The 15,624-nt window shown below is 46.5% G+C and overlaps 2 protein-coding genes across 3 annotated transcripts in view; one reads left to right on the top strand and one right to left on the bottom strand.

Moving 5' to 3' along the window:
- PDGFD (platelet derived growth factor D) overlaps positions 1–15,624 on the bottom strand; it is a 227,689-nt gene that overhangs the window by 102,678 nt on the left and 109,387 nt on the right. The gene's annotated exons all lie outside the window — the stretch shown is intronic.
- On the top strand, positions 9,184–10,738 carry DDI1 (DNA damage inducible 1 homolog 1). Its single transcript, XM_047692876.1, has one exon. It carries the CDS (start codon positions 9,374–9,376, stop codon positions 10,610–10,612), a length of 1,239 nt encoding a protein of 412 aa, XP_047548832.1. The 5' UTR covers positions 9,184–9,373; the 3' UTR covers positions 10,613–10,738.

Here is a 15,624-nt window from a genome sequence, read left to right on the forward strand (position 1 = left end):
TTTAAGAAGTGATTCACTTAGAGCCTATGAAAAGCGTAGCATGACTTTTTTCCCCCTAATTGAGTTGTCTTGTATCTAGGATGGTCCTCGTTATTGTAGGTGAACAGTTCCAGACCATAAAGGAATGGTCTCACCTAGGACTGCGAAGGAGAAGTTTGGAAGACCTGAGGCCATTTGCAGGACAGGTGGGCCTCACATCCAACCACACACATTTCACCTCAAGCAGGAAGTGGCCACTGGTTTTCTTTGTGGCTGTGGCGCTTTGTTTTTAAGCTGTTCTGCTGCAAATTCAAGAACGGATGATCCTATTTGCTCTAAACTTTTCTGTAACGAAATAGTCTGAAGAGCCCAACTTGAATATCAGAGACGACGGCTACAGCAGGACTCCACATCGTTATTTTAATGGAACGCCAGTTTATTTCATGTTGCATAAGTGGTAATTTACAAGTTATCCTCAGAACATCTGGTCCCGGGTCTCAGCCACAGGCACGAAGGGTCCAGCACGACTTGCCCTTTGAGATGAAAAACACTGCAGTAAGAACCTAAGACGAAACCAAGGCTTTGGGCAAAATTCATAGTGTCTTAAGTTTTCTTGAAGAAAAATAAGGAAATGCGGAAAAATGAAAGACTCAAAAAGAGTTTTGTTAGGGTTGCCTGAGACCTCGATGTTGCATTTCCTTTACAGTTTGTAAATAAAACAATAAATTGATCCTACCTTCTTTCTCTTCAACATCAGAAATTGGGTCTCTGATTAGTTCTCCAGGAAAAGGTCTCCAGGAGGGACGACTTCCGTTCTGTGCATAAGCGGCACTGGGATACTTCACCAATGCATGAGGAAACAAGAGCCTATCAGCCGTTAAGCACACTTTATGAGCTGAAGGAAACAGAATATTCGTCAGTTGAATGGGAATGATAATGGCGCAGGACTGGCGTGGGAGATTCACGTCTCAGAACAGAGACAGCCCACAGAGACACTCACACCTCCAGACCTTTCTAATAACAGGCAGGAAAATGCTCTGTGTGGGATGCCATTAAGATGGTCTAAGAAAGGGACGCCTGGCTGGCTCAGTTGGTTAAGCAGCTGCCTTCCGCTCAGGTCATGATCCCAGCGTCCTGGGATCGAGTCCCGCATCGGGCTCCTTGCTCATCAGGGAGCCTGCTTCTCCCTCTGCCTCTGCCTGCCATTCTGTCTGCCTGTGCTTGCTCTCTCTCCCTCTCTCTCTCTGACAAATAAATAAATAAAATCTTTAAAAAAAAAAAAAAAAGATGGTCTAAGAAAGAATCCTTGTACCTGGGCTGCTGAATTTAATTTTTCTGAGAGAAACAGAAGGTGAGTGGATTTCTCTTCTCTGGCTCTTTTTTTTTTTTTTTTAAATGAAGATTTGTTTATCAGGCTTTGTTTTTCATTTTCATGGCTGGAATACAATGAAATCCTACTGACAGATGGCTTTAGCCGTGCTAATTACCATGGCAATCAATTAAGTCGGCTGCCTGTTTAGAAGAGAGAAAGCTACATACACAACAATCTGGAAATTCTGTTTTTCCTGGGACCATTGTAGAAACATCACCTATCGTGCATATAATTCATGAACTATCCAGGAGACCATGGCACGAGGGGCTTTTGTATTGACTGGAGCCCTTCTCACTCTATCTTTGTCCTGCCAGGAAACTAGCAGAGCTCCATGCTGCAGAGATAGGTGGACCCCAGGTGTCAGCTTAAACACAGTGACTTGCCTCGTCACTAGCTTTGGAGGTGGCACGGCCGGGGGCTAGAGGTCTCTGATCCTTCACATCCGAGGGGACCGCACGCTATTATTCTGTGCTCTGTAGCTGGAGGTCTCATGGGTCAGGGGTGAAGGCGTTCGTGGTTAATTTCATGAAGTCTTGCATCATCTCATAGATACGTGCGTTGTCCCGTCAACACTTTTAAAGCGCGACAGCCACTAATAATGCACAGTTATACTAAAAGCAACCACAAGGACTTGTGGATATTCCTGAGGTAGCTTCCACCCATTCTCTGATGAATATTCTCTGCACAGACCAGAGAGGAACCCAAGCTAAGTCAGGCGACGTGATGCCAACGTCTTGAAGGAATCTTCCACTCATAAAGCAGGAGAAGGCGAACTGAGGAAAAGACCGTGCAGAGTTCCATCCGGGCACCACATAGGGCTCCTCATGGAGCTAAGACTGACCCTCCACCAGTGAGGCTTTGACCCAAAGGAAACATGGGCGTCTCTTCTGTGTGTGCCTGTGTGGGTGCCCGTGTGATTGCTGGGGTCAGGGAGACTGCACCCGTCCTACCATCCTACAGCACCCGTTCGGCTCCAGCGTTTACAAGGACAGTGAACAGTAAGACGTATGTGTGTGTGAGGAGAAAGGAGTCAAGTGCGTGGTATGATAAAGGAAAGAGCTACTCCTCAAACCCAGGCAGGTAAGACTGCACCATGACAAAATCCTTCTGGGCCCAACGCAACAGTGCCACAAGCAGTGAGCCATCCGCAGCGTCCTGACCATGCCCTGAATGACCCCAACAAGGAACTTTATCTCTTCTGCAAACATGGCGTTTTACTTACACACCTATCATGACTCTTATTAACTTCTCTTATGAACAATAATTCAAAGTATGTGAGTCTTAGCTCTCCTCATAGGTATTTTGTTCTTTGGAAGAGGAAAGCGTGTCCGAGTCCTCCTTCTTCTGTCCTGGAATCTACTAGTCCAGTGACTTGCTTATACGGTGCTGTCATTAAATCTTCACTAAGAGAAATTATTAACATGTTTCTCAGCTCTTCTCCACATGGGGCAAAGCTTAACTAAGTCTGTAAATGGCAAACGCGTCTATGATTTTCCAAATACATATTCTTCTGGACAATTATTGGGGTCAATTCAAGGCACTTCCAAAGAACAGCACTGTCCTCCCCCGATGTCCCACCAAGAACGACTGTGTACGAAGAAGAGGAAGAGCAGAGAAATCACAAGTAAGTTAGAATAAAATAAAAAACAAACACGAACAGTGGCTTCAGACCTTAGCAGCAGTAAGAAAGGACTCATTAAGATCTAGGATGTTAGTGACACTTTGACGGGGACTTCTGTCCTCTATAAGGCTGTGGCTACTTTCCCAGTCATGCCAACACTTCTGCTTGTACATCATGATCAACGCCCTTTGTTAGGAACTTTGTAGGCTTCAAGTTTGAATAATATATCTTATATCAGAAAAACCCCTAAAAACCTAAGGTAGGAAACACATCACACCGTAGTTTTAATGAGATAAAACTGTAATTTTTAAAATAAAAATATAATAAATAGAAAGCTGCTAACTTGCAAAACCATTTCCATTATCTTCTAGTTTGATGCTTTACTCAAATATACATCATTGTTCTTAGAAGTAAAGGAATACTTTGCTGATTGAATATTAATACCTCACAAGAGGGAACCAGATAATTTTCTCATTTTCAGGATAACACATAATTACCTAAATGTAATGAGGAATTAATGATATTAGTGTTAATATTCTGACAAAGAAAGTTTATGTTGAAGTTATTAAAGTGTATTTGAACTTATGGAGAGGTCACACTGATATTTCTAAACTATAGTGACAATGTCTTTGAAATGTGTTGATTATAAGTTTCCTACAAAAGAGTAAACATTAAAAAAATGGTTTGGGGCGCCTGGGTAGCTCAGTTGGTTGAGCGACTGCCTTCGGCTCAGGTCATGATCCTGGAGTCCCGGGATCAAGTCCCGCATCGGGCTCCCTGCTTGGCGGGGAGTCTGTTTCTCCCTCTGACCCTCTCCCTTCTCATGTTCTCTCTCTCTCTCAAATAAAATCTTTAAAAAAATGGTTTGAATGGCTTTCCTCAATCACAGCTGAATTCAAAACATCTTAAGTCCCCATTATCATTACTTTTACTATTTTGTTACATGGTTATTCTCCAAAGAGCAAAAATTTTTAAAAATGGAAACATTCTTTTGTTAAGGCACATTGGAAGTGAAGAAAAAACAATAAGCCCAGGAAATCATATTTTTGGAAAGATTATATTTATTTATTTGAGAGAGAGAGGGAGAGAACAAGTGGAGGGGAGGGGCAGAGAGAGATGGAGAAGCAGACTCCCCACTGAGCATGGAGCCAGATGTGAGGCTTGATCCCAGGACCCCGAGATCATGACCTGAGCCGAAACCAAGTGTCAGATTGCTTAACCAACTGAGCCACCCAGATGTCCCCATAAATTGTTTTTAGCGTGTCTTTATTACATTAAGGTTATCTAATCTAAGTATTTCTTTCACAAATTATAAGTAATCTACAAATCTTCAGTAATAAGGTGTGTGTCCTACACCCGAGTAATTCTTATATGATATAGACACTGGAAGAGGCCATAAGGCACAAAACTGTAGCAGCAAATTTTCCTAAAAATAAGTAAATACACACACATGTATATCTAGACTTGGAAAGTAAAGCCAAAGCCAAAATTCTATAAAGCCAAAAGCTATCAAGAGATATTCTTTTTTTTTTTAATTAATTATTTATTTATTTACTTTTATTTGACAGAGATCACAAGTAGGCAGAGAGGCAGGCAGAGAGAGAGGAGGAAGCAGGCTCCCCACTGAGCAGAGAGCCCGATGCGGGGCTCAATCCCAGGACCCTGGGATCATGACCTGAGCCGAAGGCAGAGGCTTTAACCCACTGAGTCACCCAGGCACCCCAAGAGATATTATTTTCAACACACAATATATAACTTAAAATGCATCCCTTTTCATGATAAAATGTTAAAACAGTAATCTGTAAAATAAAATAATAAATACAATGTTTCCTAAAAGTGCTCCCTGCTGGAAAATGACATCATCTTTCAACTGCACATTTAAAGTGATTGAAAACATGCCCAGACTGAGTGTGCATTTTCTGACCTTTTCTCCCCCAACACATGTATATTTGTGTGTGCATGTGTGTGTGTGTGTCTTCTGTCCATATTCTGTCTCCTTATAATAGAGAAAAACTCACTAGCTGGGTTGCCCACGGGTTGTCACAGACTAAATTGTCAGGTCTCATGAGTTTCTTCAATTACATGACTGTTTATACATTTATGTAACAGGTTTTATTATGGTGTTTAAGTCTCAAAGATGGAGGGGCGCCTGGGGTGGCTAGGTGGGTTAAGCCGCTGCCTTCGGCTCAGGTCATGATCCCAGGTCCTGGGTTCGAGCCCCACATCGGGCTTTCTGCTCAGCAGGGAGCCTGCTTCCCTCCTCTCTCTCTGCCTGCCTCTCTGCTTACTTGTGATTTCTCTCTGTCAAATAAATAAAATCTTTAAAAAAAAAAAGTCTCAAAGATGGGCAACATTAAACCTCTCCAATGGGAAACCCTCAAACATACAAATAAAAGCTTGAACTTTCATCAGAGTATCGTCAATGGTCTATTAAATAATTATCCAAGGAAATAAATGTTGCTCATTTGCAACAGAGGAGGCACAATTATTGTATTATTATAAAGCAAATGGGAGAACAGGAGGAAGAATTCATAGTTTAACCTCTAGATCAGCTTTGAAAATACTGCATCTTTCCCAAGTTGCTTTGAGAATTTCAGGTGAAGATTACTCTGTCTGAATGTCTCGATTACGCTTTATTTTTAAAGAGCAGCCACACATTTCAAGGAAGGAATCGTCCTTGAAAGATTCAAGCAATCTTTCAAACACAGCAAGTTAATACATTCACTTAATGTAATCTGATCATTATAGATGCTACATACAGACATTTATGCCACCACTCCTTTTTCACGGAAAAGACATCTATTTGTTTTGCAAAGCAAGACATGGAACTTTAAACTGTCAGCTGACTGTGCTAAGTGAAACCATCAATTATCTGGATTTTGTGTGGCATTAAGGTTTTATAAAGAGGCAAATTATAAAGGGCATTATTTATTCCAAAAAATAACTTCAGGGCTGTTTACTTGGCTGGCATGAAATCAGTGTCATCTTTTCTATTTTCTGGGTATTTAAGCTGAACAATGAGAATTGATTTTCTGAGCGATAGCCACGAGACCTTGCAGGGGTCTCACTTACCAAAGAAAGGATTGATTATGTTCCCATATTACACTTACCAAGGAAGAAAAAGCAGGAGAACATACTTCACTGCGACCCCTCAGAAGTTATAACAACCTCCAGCTGCCTGGGTCTGCACGTCTAGGTAAGTCAGACAGCCCGTTTCCCAAGAGCCTGTGCAGCGGGAACTTATGGTGTTCGGACGTTTCACTTTTAGGAGTATTTATACATGCTCCCAACGATCCCTGAGTTTATTACATAATCAGAGCAAGTTTTTAATTACAATTGTGAGGTAAGATAATTACACATCTGGTATCTGAATCACCCACAGTGCTGAGGAGAATGAAGGAATCCTACAATATAGAGAGCCCCAGAGGCTGTGGTTAGCGTTTCGGATTCCGGAACGCTACAGAGATGTAAGGCCTGCGTGGTGGGTGGACTAGAGAACACTCAGCTCCCCACTAATCCTGAGGGCCTGTGTGATCCTTCCAGGGAGGGAGGGCACTTATTGGCCAGACCGTCAGGCTTCTTGCTTTCCACTGTGTGTTCTCAGAAAATGGTGAAAACAATAAAAGGCGCATAAATGCAAAATGCCAACAACAGAATTACAGCAAGATAATAAAACAGACTGCATAAAGCTTAATTACGTTCCGTATCAAAGCCATGGTAATATGGAAAAAAAAAGATGTTAGCTTCTTTTGATGCGAACCCCAGATTCTTGCTTTGTCCCCTAAAAAGAGGAAAATCTTACTCTACAAAAATAATTGCATCCACTGTTTAAGAAAAAAAAAAACCCTGCATTATCTCTCTAACTTACTAAGATTTTAAAAGTGAACTGTGCAAAGCTGGTTGTCAGGAAGGGAAAAGGGACGGGGACTGGAAGCCTTGCTGGCTTCTGGCAGAGTCGTCTGGACGCGACAGGTCTCAGCGCGCAGCTGCTCTCAAGCTCAGAGGCACCACGGCTGGTCTCTGAGGGTCTCACCGGGATGCCAAGAATTACAGAGGAAATTTATTAACTTAATATTTTGAGTCAAAGCACCATCCATCTCCGCAAATAGCAAAAACCTGCTCTAAATAATTCATAATTTTCTCCAGGAAAATTATGCTAGATCCCCCCCCCTTAAATGTTAAAAAATCCTCCTTCTCCTGCAGTGCTGCTGCCTTACTGGTTATGTGGAGCTGGGGACGGCGCTTCTCGGCCTGCTGTGTCTACCCACCCTGGCTGACTTCTCACCCTCTCTCCAAGCCCAGCACTTTCAGGAAGCCTTCCCTGCCTGACCCCCTTCCATAGTCTGCATTAGTTTTCCAGATATTATCCATTTCTCCTGTGGTGTACTGACTTTTCTGGTATTTTTTTTAACCACCCAAAGTGTGTGTGTATGTGTGTCCATATGCATGTACATGTGCACGTGTATACGTGTATGGGTATGTGTGTGCACGTGTGTCTCGGTGTACGCATATATGTGTATATGTGGGCATATGCATTTGTGTATGTGATGCATGTGTGTGTACATGTGTGTGCATGTGTGCGTGTGTGCACGTGCAGATATAGGCCTTTGTGTCTGCATGTGTGCATGTGTGTGCGGGTACATGTATTTGTGTGTGTGTCTGTGTGTGTGTGCATATGTGCACACGTGCACGTGTCCTCTTTCAGATTGTGGCTTTTCTACGAGCACAGCCTGCACTTAACACAATTTGTGCGTGCATCCCTGGAATGTAGCACACGCTCCACACACACTGGGCATTTAGCCAACGTTTCCAATGTGAATGAATACGAGTATGGAAATATAATGATAATGAGAGCACGGAGTGAGATGCTATCTTTTCTCTGAGACAAGCACACGAGAATGAGAAGCTAAGACAGTCCTCACAGCTGATGCAACCTCTCACAGTGCCAGTCTTCTGACAAAACCAGAAATAAAGAGGGGGTGGGGCAGAGCCGAGGGTGTTGACTGACACCTGTGGGAAGGCCAAGCCAGGGAAGAGGAGTTCCTCATAAACACTTAGAGAAATACAGAGAAAGACAAGTGGTGCTCAAAGGTTTCTACCCGCCGCCACCTGGCCGGAAGGACCTCTCCACTGAGCCCTGTGAGCCTCCATTCGGTTCTGGGGGGGCAGTGAGCCCTGCGTCCGAGCCAGAGCCACAGACAGTCCCCGGAGAGGCATCCGTGACCCATCTTACTCCAGAATCCAAGTCAAACCAGTCTCCTCACAAGTTCATCTCACATGCCCGCTGAGAAGGGGCTTGCATTTCAGAGACCCTCTATGTTACCCACACCATGTGTTCCTTTATGCTCCCCACATCCAGTGGCTGACAGGGGCCCGTCTGTTCTACTCAAGGACCACACTCATGGTCATTGGTTTTGGTCCTCATATTTTCAGCTCCTAGCAACAGTGTCCTCTCTGAGCCAACAAGGAAGCGTCTACCTGGCAGTCCTGCCACCAAGTGTCCTTCGCGGGTCGTGAGAAACCACTTCCTTAAATTAAATGAAAACACACACACACACAAGAAACAAACAAGAAACCATCACAAACACCTGCTTTGAATCCTTCCCATTCCCCTTCTCATTTTTCTCTTTTCCCTCCCTCCCGTTTTATATTTTTGGGGGAGTTTTTTTGCTTATGGATACTGCTTACAGGCCTCGGATTCACGTAGAACTCTATAAACCCCTGCTGATCATTTTCTTTTCAGCTTCATACCCTGCCCTTTAAAATCACGGACACAAACCCTTTTCTCTGGAGAACGCAGGCCTGGTCATGAATTCGGGCTCCTGTTATTCTTGCCTGGAGTGCCACTCTCTCAGCCTGGGTATTCTGAGTCACCGCTGACCACCAGTTCCCCCAGAGGGTGAGGTCCCCGCGATCAGGGGCCAGGGCCGACCCCTCTTTCTTGCCCAGCGCCCGGTATGCTGCCGGCCCCTGGGAAACCCGCACTCCCTCCCTGCCCGGGGCCCACGGAAGAGCCCAGGGAACTCCGCTCTCCAGTGAGCACGCTGGAATGGGCCCAGCTCTAGGAAGAGCTGAATCGTCTCTTTGCGGTCCGGGATGCAGCAGGGTTGGCAGGGGGGCCGGGGCCGCGGCCGGGCGTCGGGCTCCTCCGAGGGAACGGGGTTCCGAGTTCCACGCGGCTGCACACAAATGAGTGTGGAACGCACGCGGCCTCCTCCGCGTTCGGAGCGGCCGAACAGCCGGCAGGGAGGCTGGGGAGCGGCTGGGCCTCGCGCAGAAGTGGGTGGCCCCGAGCCCAGGCCGCGCGAGTGGGGAGCAGCCGCACCACCGGCGGGACCGCCCCAGCCAGCCGGAGGACACCCCGATGCCCGGTGCCCGCCGGGCCCATCCGGGCCCATGCCATGCTGGTCACCGTGTACTGCGTGCGGAGGGACCTGTCCGAGGCGACCTTCTCCCTCCAGGTCAGCCCTGACTTCGAGCTCTACAACTTCCGCCTGCTCTGCGAGCTCGAGTCCGGCATCCCCGCCGCCGAGACCCAGATCGTCTTCCTGGAGCGGCTCCTGGCTGACGACCAGCGCTCCCTGGGCTCCTACGGCCTCCGGGACGGTGACGTGGTGGTGCTGCTGCAGAAGGAGGGCGCGGGCCCGCGGCCGCCCGGACGCACGTCCAGCCTGGAGCGACCCGACCCCGCCGGCGTAGCGGTGCCCGGCACGTCCAGCTGCCGCCCGCCGCCCGTGCCGCCCCCGCCGCCCCGCGCTCCGCAGCCGCCCCGCGCCCCGCAGCCGCCCCGCGCCCGGCAGCCGTCCCACGGCCTGGGCTCCGGGGAGAAGATGACGCGCGCGCAGGGTCTGGACAGCCCCGCCCTGATCCGCAGCCTGCTGCTGTCCAACCCGCACGACCTGTCGCTGCTCAAGGAGCGCAACCCGGCCCTGGCCGAAGCCCTGCTCAGCGGGAACCTGGACGCCTTCTCCCGCGTCCTCCTGGAGCAGCAGAGGGAGCGGGCCCTGCGGGAGCAGGAGCGGCTGCGCCTCTTCACGGCCGACCCGTTCGACCCGGAGGCTCAGGCCAAAATCGAGGAAGAAATCCGGCAGCGCAACATCGAGGAGAACATGAGCATCGCGATGGAGGAGGCTCCGGAGAGCTTCGGGCAAGTGACCATGCTCTACATCAACTGCAAGGTGAACGGACACCCTCTGAAGGCCTTCGTGGACTCCGGGGCCCAGATGACCATCATGAGCCAGGCGTGCGCCGAGAGGTGCAACATCATCCGGCTGGTGGACCGCCGCTGGGCTGGCATCGCCAAGGGCGTGGGCACGCAGAGAATCATGGGCCGGGTGCACCTCGCCCAGATCCAGATCGAAGGCGACTTCCTCCAGTGCTCATTCTCCATCCTGGAGGACCAGCCCATGGACATGCTGCTAGGCCTAGACATGCTCAGGAGACACCAGTGTTCCCTCGACCTGAAGAAAAACGTGCTGGTGATTGGCACGACGGGCACACAGACGCACTTCCTTCCCGAGGGGGAGCTGCCGCCGTGCGCCAAGCTGGCGTGCGCGGCTGGGGAAGAAGAGCCTCCGGACAGGGAAGCTGCGGGTACTGTTAAGCATTCAGTCAAGGACTTAGGACGGAAAACGCGTTGAAATGGGTTATGAATATGCCACCGTCTTGAGGGAGCCCCAGGTCCCAGGAGATTCTAAGACACGGGCTCCCTGGCAGTGTAATCATTAAACACATCAGTAACAACCGAACCTGGCTCGGGGACTACCTTGTGCGATCTGCCCCTATGTGACTCATGATTGCGGGATCTTGGCCTCTCCTCCTTTCCCTTATCCAGAGATCTCGGGGCCTCATCCTGGGAAGGCTCTGGAGGCTCCGCGTGATTCCCCGAGAACCCACGGAAGGACACAGGTCTCTGTCCCACCAGGTTACAGGGTGGTCCAAACCAGATACTATTCTGCAGATTCCCTAGAAAGAGCCATCACTGCAGACCCTACCAGACATCTGCACAAAACGACTTCAAATCAGCATGAACCACCATTTATAGTTAGAGAAATATGCCTATTTCCCCAAATTTCGTTTTCTTTGGGAAAGAGCTTAGACACGGTGAGTCAGTTACACATGAGCTGATTAGTCCTCCCACAACGCCTGTTTTGGACAGTCCAGAGGTCAATTTCCTGTTTTTTCCAATTTTCATGTCTTCCCTTCCACTGGACTCCCCCAGAGTCACTCTCCCTTGAAATCTGCCCCTGGAGAAAACGGATTTTTCTCCAGGAAGTCTGAAATAATGTCCTCTTTCCCCTGCATTCAAAGAAAGCCTGGTCATAAAATGAAGGCCAGCAAGTAGACTTTTTTTTTTTTTTAATTATGATACATCTTGGAAGCCTCGTGGTTGTCACGGTGGGCCAGTGGGAAGTAGGAGCAGGCAGCGGTCCAGATCCCTAATACTCATTTCAACTAAATCATCTTTGTTTAAAAACAAAACAAAACAAAACAAAACAAAAAACAAAGCTCTGCTTACACATTAAGCTGCTACAGAAATATAATGTGAATAGAGGGTTTTCCTGTTAAAGTAACATCTGAAAACCTTGAATGAGAAGACGCATGAACCCTCACTCAGCTGCGTGATCCATTCAAACAACCCACCCCGCGTTACTCCTGGAAGATCCCGGACCCGTTACATCCGTAGCTAAAACCCCTGACACGCAGGTCCAGCTGCCTGAGGCCCGCAAGATTTGGAGGACACTTCAGGGCAGGAACCCATCAAGACTGGTATCAGAACGGTGCGAAGTCAAGAAACACATGTTCTGATTCTAGCTCTGGAGTACTTGGGCAAGTCAGGTCCCTTTTTACACAACTCCTGATTTCTCTTCTGTAAATTACTTTGGAGGAGAGAGTCATTGTCAGGTACCAAGACTACGTTATGATCGCGGGCATCTTTTAAGTTATTCTCTTTTCCCAACAAAATCAAAAGCCACTCAAAGCACTCCTTAAAGGCTATAGGGAAAAAAAAAAAAAAGAGTCCTTCCCTACTATCACCTTTCCCGACAATCACCTTTCCCTATCATGCCTTTCTTGGTCTGCTTCTTGGAGAGACGAACCATCGTATTTCTCTAGCGTCCCCTCTCCCCCTCCAGCTGACATTAGTTTACCCCTCGTGTTCTTCCTCAGTACAGATGCTACCATGCTCATGAGCCCCAACCTTGTCTGCATTCATACCAAGGCTTATTATGCCCACTAAACTGCTAAAAACGAGGAATGGACACGCTTCTTTTCTACTTTTGCTTCTAAGTAGTCAGCAAATGTAACTAACTAAATGAAGGAAGAAATCCAGAGTAAAGCCAGGGGTGAGCACCTAATGCCTGTCACTATATGAAAACAGACCCGATAAACACAAGGATTCCTTCACAAATGAAAGCGTGCATGTTCCCCAGCAGTTTCCACCAGACTGTGTATCCAGGCCCATTTATGGAAAATGCACGTCCCACATGCATATGCCCTGTGGAACTGTTCAACATGAAAGTTTGATATGGGGCGCCTGGGTGGCTCAGTCGGTTAAGCAGCTACCTTCAGCTCAGGTCATGATCCCGGGGTCTGGGGACAGAGCCCCGCGTTGGACTCCCTATTCATTGGGGAGCCTGCCTCTCCCTCTCCCTCTGCCTGCTGCACCCTGTCGTGCTCTCTCTGTCTGTCAAATAAAATCTTAAAAAAAAAAACAGTTTGATATAGAGCCCATCAGGATATCTAACCCATAAAAGCCGATCGAAACAATCATCAGGTCTTTAAGCTAAAAGATGATTTGCACCCCATCAAATCCAAACATGCCCATCCTCCCTTCTCAGAGGTAGCTCTGGTGGCTCAGAACCAGTCTCTGGTTCTGGTTTTGAGCTGAACTCTATTTTTCCATAAGTTCGAATAAATTTGTCTTCACTCTTCTTCTTCCAAGGCTTATTTAATTAATATAATTTCTCTGGCATGAAATAATCCTTTTAGTATATGAAATCAATGTCATTTGAGTATTCTCTTTTGTAAGCTGTCACCAGATTATGTAACTATTTCTCATAGCATAAGTTTGGAGTCACATAAGAATTTCTGTCATGTTGCTTTGGACATATTCCAGCTTCTGGAAATATTACTCGAGTAAATGGGTTGTTAAATTAAAAATACTTTATTGAACTGAAAAGCAATGATCTCAAAGAAAAAAATCAATAAACAGAGTGAATTAAGCAATGTCCTTCCTGATTAATTTTTAACATCATTGTCTTTCAAATCAGAAAATATTTTAAAAATTAGTTTTATGGATTTAAATCTTGACTCAATCCTGTGTACACTTGAATAGATTCTAATCAATTAAATTTTAAATGGATTAGTTTTAGTAAAAGGTAACATCTTTTGTATGTCTTTCATGTAAATTAGGTGCCATGCAAGGTACTTTGCATGTGTTGCTGCCATCGATCCTCAGAATAAACCCTCAAAATAATCACTATTAATCTCATTTAACAGATGAGAAACTCAGAACTCAGAATGATGAAACACTGAAATACCCAAAGCTTTGTTGGTGACAATATAGATTTTAGATTGTGACCCAGTTTCACATCTCTCTCTCACACACACACCCACACACACGCGTACAAATGGACACAGATGCATATACGCACATGCACACAGAATGCACACACATGCAGACAAGTAGAAATGCACATGTGGGCACATGCACACATGCACACACATGCTCACACACACGGGCACATATTCACATGCACAGACATGTTAACACACATATGCACACATGTGCACACGAACAGGTGCATACACATGGACACACATGGGCATAGGTGCACATGCACAGGAGCACACACATGTACACATGAGCACGCATGCACACATGTGTAGACACGAGCGCAATGCACATGTGGACATACATGCACATGCACAGGAGCACGTGCACACGCACACACTTCTGCACACGAACACACATGCAGACACGTGGACACATGCACAAACACGCACATGCATACATGTGGGTGCACACATATGCACATGGGCACATGCACACACAAACACGCACGTGCACACATGTGGATGTGCACACATGAACACACATTTGCACATGCATGTACACACATACACAAACCAGTCTATATCTCTGAAACAAAAAGATTCTTGAAAAAACATGTTTTATCCTTCCCCAGTCTACTACTCTGAACAACTATATTTCTATTAAGAAAACATATTAGGCGCGTCCCACTCATTGTATCCCACCAATGTATCCTGACCCACAATTTGGAAAAAAACTGGACTCACCGCATTACTGAGTTTCGGGTTTTCTGGTTTGAGAAACGCCATGTTCTCTCCACTACTCAACCTTCTTTATCTGTCACATTTGAGTCTTAGCTACCAGCAAAAAATGTTAGAAAACATCACTAACGCGGATTCTCGCAACTGTATGCGATGAGACTGTGTACAGAAATTTTCATAAAAGGGGCAAGACTCCAGTGTTCAGGGGCCCTCCTCCGCTGAGACGGACGCCGGTACACACCCGCTGCTCTCTAAGTGAAACAACAAACACCTGTGGAAATTGACCAAACACCACCAGCGAAGACGACTCCAGAGAAGCAGCCCACGGGGCTCTTGTGACAATTATTTGTTGAACTCCTGTGAAGGAAGCAGAACGACCGTCGCTAATGCTGGACCACAAGACAAACATGCTCTCCTCCTAAAGTTCAGGTTGCTAATATCCAACTTGCAACATTGTGGGGGACTATCTACTCCTGGGAGTTCACTACCTTTACAATGATGAACAAATCTTCGTTTTCCGTCTTCCGTGAGAAATCAGGATAAAGCGCACCACACGAAACCAACCTAACCCTGATAAAGACTGCAAGCCCTTTAAAAAACACCCATTAGGGGCGCCTGGGTGGCTCAGTGGGTTAAGCCGCTGCCTTCGGCTCAGGTCATGATCTCGGAGTCCTGGGATCGAGCCCCGCATCGGGCTCTCTGCTCAGCAGGGAGCCTGCTTCCTCCTCTCTCTCTGCCTGCCTCTCTGTCTGCTTGTGATCTCTCTGTCAAATAAAGAAATAAAATCTTAAAAAAAAAAAAAAAAAGTTTAAAAAAAAAAAACAAAAAAAAAAACACCCATTAATCTCTTGGTTTCTTCTGATGTCCATTTAAATGCCCATCTCACCTAAAAGGAAATCAGACTGTAGATAAGCATGCATTCCAAGACTGCAGTAACCCATTGTGCCACCGTTAAACCAGGAGACCAATGTTCGAGATTTGTAGAACATGTAGACTCAACTTCTTACAATAATAGCAGGCCATAAAGTCTCTCCTGTTCCTAGGGGGAACCCATTTCCCCCACAAAGAGAAAGAAATGGATGTCTCCATATATGAATTCACCTTCACTGCAGGCACTAAATGTTGCCTTTAAAAAAAAAAATTGAGGGACGCCTGGGTGGCTCAGTTGGTTGGACGACTGCCTTCGGCTCAGGTCATGATCCCGGAGTTCCGGGATCGAGTCCCGCATCGGGCTCCCAGCTCCATGGGGAGTTTGCTTCTCCCTCTGACCTTCTCACTCATGCTCTCTCTCACTGTCTCTCTCTCAAATAAATAAATAAAAATCTTTAAAAAAAAATTGAGAGAGAGAATCAAGAGA

Source organism: Lutra lutra, chromosome 10 (assembly GCF_902655055.1).
Source record: "Lutra lutra chromosome 10, mLutLut1.2, whole genome shotgun sequence".
Lineage (NCBI taxonomy): Eukaryota > Metazoa > Chordata > Mammalia > Carnivora > Mustelidae > Lutra > Lutra lutra.

Bases quoted from the DNA above. Each gene is read 5' to 3' on its own strand.
- DDI1 (XM_047692876.1), top strand. From the start codon at position 9,374: ATGCTGGTCACCGTGTACTGCGTGCGGAGGGACCTGTCCGAGGCGACC.